General features: G+C 39.8%; 1 protein-coding gene across 1 annotated transcript; it reads left to right on the top strand.

Annotated features, from left to right (window-relative positions):
• Window positions 1–3,784: 3,784 nt before the first annotated feature.
• DUSP28 (dual specificity phosphatase 28) lies at window positions 3,785–6,168 on the top strand. The gene is made up of 2 exons (XM_019542942.1): window positions 3,785–4,287; window positions 5,765–6,168. Exons 1-2 carry the CDS (start codon window positions 3,940–3,942, stop codon window positions 5,891–5,893), a joined length of 477 nt encoding a protein of 158 aa, XP_019398487.1. The 5' UTR covers window positions 3,785–3,939; the 3' UTR covers window positions 5,894–6,168.
• The last annotated feature ends 2,427 nt before the right edge of the window (window positions 6,169–8,595 follow it).

The following is an 8,595-nucleotide window of genomic DNA, read 5'->3' as shown; positions in this document are numbered from 1 at the left end:
TGCAGACACCGGAACTCTTACAGCTACTTCCGTTTCATACAAGCATACATGTAGTTACATCATGACATACATCGCATGTATAGTATAATTAGCTACTTAAGTATGCGGGGCAGAGAGATGAATATGCAACAGTTCATTAAACATGCCCAGAAACTGCAACAGTTCGCCAAAAGTTCATACCCCAAGGCCACATTCAATTGAATTCCAGCTTCTACAATCAGCGTGAGAAAGGCTAAGGCGGGTGAGGGGGAGAAAGGAGCCTTGGGCAGTATTTCTTTCTTATCAGGTGCAAGATGCAAGCTGCGCATTTCTAACAATATTCCATTTCTAACACTGAGAAGGCAACTGAATTAAGGCTTTTCATTTCCTTGGTGAGTGCTCTAATCCCTAAGCTGTTACATTAAAGGTGGATGTGACCTGCACTGTTTTAAGAGCAAACCCTGCTCAGTTCTCTGGAAGAATTAATATAGAGGCCAGCTCTCGAGAGAAGGATCTTAGGTAGACATGGGAGTTAGGGGTACAGCCTCTGAATCAAAACTTCCTGACCCTAAATGCTGAAGGCTGCAAGTGGGAGAGGAACAATGGAAAAAACCCTGGTCATACCCTGGTCACTCTCCCTTTCAGTATCCACTCTGCCACTGCATGACAGGATACTGGGCAAGATGGACCTATGGCCTGACCCAGTAAATGTCAATTCTTATGTTCTAGACAGAAATCCTTTCCTGTAGCCCTGTATCAGATACTTAAAGATGTGCCCCTCTCTGGAGCCTTTTCTACTAGCTACCTCCAGCTGGTTTTCTGCTCAGCGTGGGGAACATTTGATTTGCCTTTCTGAGGTGCTTATGTTCCCAGGCAGTTTATAGGGAACCTACACACGCAACACAGTGCTCAGGATTCAGTTTTAGAAGCCAGGCATCTGAAAGCTAGACAGTGTGGCATTAACTTGTAGGCACCTAAGTACTTTATTCAATGTAGCTTTATTAATAATATATTTAAAAATATACACGTGTTAATATTATCTGACACAGATGCATTTTGGGTTTTTTTGCTATAAGCCACTAGCAACAGGACAGCTGTATATTTTCAGATGTGTGGACAGATGTGCAGGCCCCTGCTCTAAATCATGGAGCTTTATATAAAGCAGCATGAGTTAGAGCACCCTCCCAACCCAACAAACATTAGCCTGTTCGGCTGGGGCAGGGATCGAGTCTACCTGCAGGAGCCCAAGTCGTCTGCCTGCAGCTGAGGAGCCACCCCTCTCCCCCCAGCCCCAACTGGGTTTACATAGCCTAAGCTAGATTGGGGGGACCCTGCCACCCCTCCAGCTCAGGATGGGCAAACCCTAGCCAGCAGCTCACTCCCCATCCCCCCTTTCCCCTCCCTTCCTGCAGATAGCCCCAATCATGCCACAAATTAATACTAGGGAACACAAATTCCCTAAGGCACTCAGAAGTGGAGTGCTTTCATCTGATCACTCATTTGATGAGGGTTACTTTGATGTGCAATCAACCACTTTAAAAGCACTCCGCAGCAGTGCATGTCACAGCAAAGCTGTAGAGCACTTTCGGGGGGGGGGGGGGGTTAATATGACAAACATAACTGCACCCTATGTGATGTGGGGGTAGTGACTAACTACATTTACTTACAAGTGCTCCTTCACACTATAATGTTTGTTTTGGAGAGTGTTTAAATGCTGCTGTGGTGTAAAAGCCTTCTTTGCTGTGAACTCTGGCAGGGTTTTTGTGCATGCTTTTAATTATTTGTTACCTTAAAAACTTTTTTAACAATAGCAACTTTTGATTAATTGCGTGTATTTGAACTTTACGCATTACTAACACAAATTGCAGCCATCTATTATACTGTGGACATTAATATTACTAAGGCCCTAATCTTCTAACTGGCTCTGCAAGGGTATATCCTGGTGCTTATCTAGATCCCTCCTGATTTAATTTGGACTCTGGGAAGTTTTAACACCTTGTCTGAGAAAGCTGGTAGAAGGACTGTGGCTTAAAGTACTCCTCACAACTATGAATTGCGGCAAAGAAAAAGAAAGCAAAACTTTGGTGTTAAGACTTTTCACACTTCTATGTTTCACAATAAGGTTGCTGCGTTGCATTCTTTCTCTGATGGTGAAAAGTAGGAGAACCCTACAATAGGTAGTATGGGATACTCTGTTCCTGCACTGTGTCCCATTGTAATCAGTAGCTAGGCATTATCCTAAACCCTGAAACATGAGATTTATTACAATAATAAGTAATGCTAACAAGAAATTGGTAGAGATATTAGCTTGTGTATTTAAGGTACTAGCTCTAATTTTATGGACACCAAATAATGTATCAGCTTTTGTGTTCCAAAGAGATCTTTGAGGGGACTCTAACTAGCACATTCTTATGGAGATAGTCATGTATAGAAGCATCTTAAATTCCTCTTAGAGCTGTTTATTAATTTACTGAAGGTGACTTAATTTACTAAAAAAGCAGAGTAAAATTAAAGCAGAATCTCAAGAGTGAACTGAGGCCATTACAGGTTTCCCTCTCTTTATACTGTATGTGTGTTCCTGGAAAACGGCACATAACTCATTTTCCCATAAAGAGAACCCACTTTACAATGTAACAAATAAGGATATGTTCCAAGACCTCAACTGTACTGATCCCCAGACCCATTTCTATCACTTTTACAAGACAGTTATGGTATTCACCAACAGCAGACAGTACACACAAGCACAGGGTGATGGTGAATGTTTAGTTGGTCTGAAGAGAGGGTGGTGAAGTGTCAGACTCCACTTCACTGGTAAGAAGTACAGGCAGGGTAACATCCATAGGAGAAAAGCTAGCAGAACGCTTAGAAGCCATAACAAGGATGGCAACTACAGAAACATGTAGACAACAAGCGAGGAGCACAGATCCACGCAGGAAACTATACTTTGGTGTGCATCACTCTCACAATGCACTGCACAAAGCAGCTGACTGCGGGTTTCCACCACACCAACTGTATAAGAGTGAATTTACTTAGCATATGACAAATTTTTGATAAAAAAAAGCATCATTGCATAAGAGCAAACTCATACATACACAACCTGCATAAAGTGAGGGAAACCTGTATTCTCATTGAGTCATCTATTTTGTTTCTATCAGCTGGTTATGAAATTAGAGAGAATCCCTTGTCTTAATATCTTTGCCTTCCTAACTAAAACAGATCTTAGGAGTGACTGGGCCCAAAGATGCAAAATGAAGAGGCTCTTAAAGCAGTTCTGCCACTACTTTTGCCAGCCCTCAGCATATTTGATATTTTTTAATATTCCCAGCTCCCAGTAGCATGCAAGTGGGTGAGAATCTCAGCTTTATTTAAACAGAAAAATATGTTTCCATCCTTCATGGTTGTGGAAAAATCTATAAAATATGACCTAAAATATCTCAAGCATTAAAAAATTATGAAACAGAAAAAGGATCTACATCTGGATGGGGGCATTGATTTCTGTGGGTTTTTTCCCCTCAATTAGGTTTTCATCATTTCTTCAGTCCTGACTTGATTTTAAATTACAGGGGGTTGGCAATACTGCAACTATGGTATGAAAAACATCAGCATCGGGAAAGATTTTTTTTTGGTGAGAAGCTATAAAATGGTTGCAGAAATCAGATCTGGTATCAATCTATGGGCTCTAAATGTGCTTTAATTTCTTAAATGTTTCTCTCCCTTTCAAGCAGGCACTAGGACCTTAAGGAATCCTGTAGGACTGGTACAGGATATGTGGTGTATATATATAGCACAGCACAAATAGCTAAGGAACAAGGCAGCAGAAAGAAATCAATGCTGCTGGAAGCAAACAGCAGTTTCAATTAACTAGAATTTAAATATTGCTGTATTCTGCTATCCTGCTTAGTGCGTCAGGGAAAGTAGCTTCTTCAGAGGGCAGTGTTGACACTGCATCATTTACTACGAATGCTACAGCTTTGGAAGGTCACAGACTCTTTACTAATCAGCAATTCTAGGTCAGCCTGTGACAAAGACCTTCTCACTCAAGAGAGAGTTACACTCTGTATTAACGTTTCCAGGCAGCAACCATTCCCAGGCCTTGATCAAGTCCAAAGCCTGAGGGTCCCTGTCTTTGATGACCCATCAGAAGACTTGTATAAGTACTTTGATCTATGCAGTGACGCCATAGAGAAAACAGTACGAAGGGGTGGAAAATGCTTAGTTTACTGTAAAAATGGTCGCAGCAGATCTGCAGCAGTCTGCACTGCCTATCTGATGAGACACCAAAATCTCTCGCTTCAGGATGCCTTTGCGGTAATGTACTCAGACTCAAAAGCTATTTTTATACTTCTTTGTGATAAAGAAATTCATTTGAGAGCATGTTATGAATAACATCTTAATTCCTTACAGTACAAGTATAAAAGACAATTGGAATAAAATTAAATGGCATTTCTCTCTAAATACACAAGTACCTGAAGATAAAGCTATATTTAAATGAAGCTGGACATATTTATTGGTTATGCTGGCAAATGGTTCAGTTTAATGGTTGTATTCTAGTGTCTTTAGTCCATTTTATTATGTATTAGCAGCTCAAAAGTCATTCCGTATGATTTGCCATTTTCTAATCTTGTTCACAATTTAAACTTATTCACTTGAAATCCTGTGATTATTTTTGGCTGTAGCTTATTTGTAAGCAGCTTCAGAACATTCACAATTTGAGCTGTTCTGATTGGATTCAGCCCCATGATAAGGTTCTGGTTCCTGATTGGATACGGAAGTTTTTAGGTTTTGGGGACAAATGCAATTATAAAGTATAATGTATTTTATGTGATGATCCTAGAATAATAGCTAGAAGTTGGTCACGTCCAGGAGCATTCCTGTAATCATTTGCAAGCCCACAATAACAGAACGTAAACAGAGCTGCAGACAGATTAAGCTAATTAGTCAAGCAATTATTTGAAGAGGCTGTTTTATAGTGTTTACCCTAAACTCCTTCATGTATAGGTTGCCTACACATAATAGGCAAGTCAGTCAAACATTGCAAGGAGACAGCATGTACTGTTCCTGATGAATGTTATCTTAGCTGGGCACTAACCCTATTAATGTGATGCCTCAATTTTTACTTTGGGTACTTGCCAAGTAGGATTCAGCCTCAGTGTCCTTTTTTCCTTGTCATCTGAGACCTACTAGAATGGTTTGTAAGTAGGGTTATCCCTTCCTATGGACACAAGTCCATTATAAACTGTGCTAAGATGCCATATCTTTCTGCTCCTCCCACCCATACTCTACCAAAATGCAACAGACTGAGTTCACATATTTTTAAAAAAATTAGAGGCAAAGATTTCTTAGTGTGATATCTTTTTTGGAACAGCTATGTAGTTAGGATAAAGTTAGGTTTAACTAGCTTAGGTCAAAGTTAGTTCTAACGTCCCAAATACATAGTTGGTCCAATAAAAGATACCACCCTATGAAATCCTTGCTTCTAGCATAATTTCTAGATCATCATGGCTATTAAAAAATGAGGCTTACACCCCTCATAGTAGAAAAACATTGAGACCTCCAGAAAATTCAGTCATTGTCCTTGAAATCTGTCCTACATGTTCTGTATAATGTAGCAAGTATTTCCTTTATTTTTTGGCATATGTGAAATATCCAAAACAGTGACATTGTTATTCCTATGGAGTATTACCAACATTAACATTCTCAGTTGTCTAAAGGGGGAAATAATCCTGCATGATTTCCTACTAAATTTCCACCAAATGTAATGCAATGCTTGTCATTTTTTTTCTAGATGGTAAAGACTGCCAGACCAGTAGCAGAGCCCAATATAGGATTCTGGTCTCAGCTGCAGAACTATGAGGAACATTTACAGAAGCAGCCTCAGTCACATCGTTATTCAGAGAAAAGAACTTCTGTCTAATACAACTGCAATTAAAAAGGTTATTCAAAATTATAATCACAGTTGTTTTTAAATGGCCTCCCTTTTGCGCTGTGCCTATCATTCTTATTCTGCAAAATAAGCAGCCATTTTTTTCAAAGTTTATGGTTGCAAAAATTAATCTTCTGAACATGAACTGAACATAACAAAGTATTGTTTTCTTCCAAGTCTTTAAGTACCACACAAGGTAGGAATTTTCTTCATTAAATTCACAGGGGTGATAACTTTGAAGTCCAATAAAGATACTTTGCTTCTTATTTTGTTTTTGCTTCTGCATCTGGAATGGGTAGAATTGCTACATGAAGAAAGGTGCAGAGAAAAACAAGGAGACGATATGAACAGGGAAGAGAGACAGAAAGAAAAAGAATAAAAAAGGGGGGCGGAAAGGGCAGAAATCACAGAGCATGCTTTCCACGTGAATGATGCTTAATATGGCCATAAAGTACTTAACGGTTACAACGTGCAGACTGTTTTGTGTCCTTGATCTTTGGTACAAGCCTTCCAGTGCCAACACTGAGAGATCTCAGCTACTGGAGGAAATTAAGAGTGGAATTTGGCTTTTTCATGGAATGAATTTGACACCACTTGCCTACTTGATAACAGCCTGGTGCAGAACTGGAACCAAGAAGCTTTGCAGACAAGATTTAGAGTTCTGACAGCTCCATATGGGAAGTTTACTTGGCAACTGTTAATCCTAGACCTGCCTTTCATCAGTACCAAATTATCCATCACAATATAAAAGGTTTCCAAGACACAAAATGGAGGATTATCAAAGGCACAAATGGCATTGAGGAATCTAACTCCCTTTAGAGCTACCTTTTGTGTCTTTGAAAGGTCCTCCACAAAATACGAGTATGTAGGGAGAATTGTTAAAGAACTGGCAGCAGGAAATAAAAGGTAAGGTGTGTCTACATGCACAGTTAATTCTACTATGCATTAGCGCGTCACAGCAAAAACCGTGTCAATGCGCAGTAGAATTAGTCTACTGTGCATTAAGCATCACAAAAAAATGCGCTGTTGCTACTGAACTTTAGCACCAGCTACTATGCATTTATGTGATACCTCTTATTAGAAGTACTAAACTTAATGTGCATTAGCAACAGCACATTAATGCATGTGTAGACATGTCCACTGGCAGTCTAAAGTGATCTTCATTCCTTTTAGCACCATTTGCTAAAACAAAGGCAGTCTAATAGCACCAAAACTGATTTTTTTACTGAATAGTCACCAGGGAGAAGATCATATTATATACCATGAATTTGAATGAATGGGTCTTCTGAGAGCTCTCACATTAGGCCATCTAAAATTAGCTATTCTAGAGTCTGGAGCTAGATTAGAGGGAAAAAACTTACACCTCAGGCTACACTGAAATTCCTTTAGTAGGGTCACAAAAGCAGGAAGTACAGTTTTTTTTGTATAGCAGTTTTAATGTTGGTAATTTAAAGAAAAATAATGACAAAAGTGCTGAATATGCAATACGAAATTTCATTCCACATTGCTCAGCAAACCAATTTTGGAAAGGTTAGCTAATCTTTAACGACTGAATGTTTATATAATATAAAGCATGTTCCTGGCAGCAGAGTAATTTGAGATGAAAGTGCTAATGACCAAAAGCTATTGCTATAAGATTAGGATAGAACAAAGCCTTTGTGGAATAGCTTGACTTACACAATGCTAATGAAATGGGATTTTTTGGGTTTTTTCAGATTTCGAGATCAATTATAGTTTAAATTGTATTATTTTAAAAGCTGCAAAATGAGAAGTAAAAATCAATGGTTTGGCAATAAGCGATCAGAGATTGCATGGTTTCTTTACCCCTAATTATGTTTAGTATGCACTGAGTTCATCTACACATGAAATTAATTTGACACAAACTGTGGTACAGTTTGTGCTGGAGTTTATTGCTCCCAGGCACAGTGTTTATACATGCACCCTGGAGCACAGCATGTTGAGCCAGGGCAGCACAGCCCCAGCTGTAAAGGGATCAGGGGGAATCAGCCTGCCAGCCTGGGGCTGCTCCTGCCCAGCTCAACCTGCTGCAGAGGAGCTGGCTGGGATGCAAGTGTGCTACTATGTGGGACTAGCCAGCAGGCAGCCCCTGAACTATAGCACCTTGGTGCCCCAGCCAGCCCTGGTCACTGGTTTTGCATGCATTTCAGAGGACAAAATAACTCCACTATAGGATAGTACTTGTATGAGACAGTACTGTCCTACAGCGGAGTTAGTTAATTTACTACGTTATAATAGGGGCACAGGTGTAGATGGTGATGCTTAACTGCGGAGCTAATTTGGCAACTCCACAGTAAATGTCTTGTGTAGATGCACCTGTTTGCCAGCCTTGGACAAGGATTGTATGTTCTTTCAGGGGTGGGGGGGTTGTTTTAAAGTTGTATCACAAATCTTGCATGTCAAACATTATGGACCAGATCCCATTCCAGCACTAAGGTGGCTAACCTGTGTACTTTTATTCAGCTTCGTGTTAACACTGAATCAAAAAAGCAAAAAGGAGGACAAGGATTTCTTCCACCACCTTTCAAGAACTTGAGACAGTAGCACTTAAAAACCTAATAAACAGAGTAAGATCAATGTAAATGTCAGCTAAACAGCTCACCTTACACGCAAATATACTCAATATTCCTTCAATGATATCCATAGTACCTTTCATTGAGAAATCCAAGTCAAAC

This window comes from Crocodylus porosus, unplaced genomic scaffold (genome assembly GCF_001723895.1).
Source record: "Crocodylus porosus isolate Cpor-Errol unplaced genomic scaffold, CroPor_comp1, whole genome shotgun sequence".
Lineage (NCBI taxonomy): Eukaryota > Metazoa > Chordata > Crocodylia > Crocodylidae > Crocodylus > Crocodylus porosus.
This window is presented reverse-complemented; position numbering and strand designations above follow the sequence as displayed.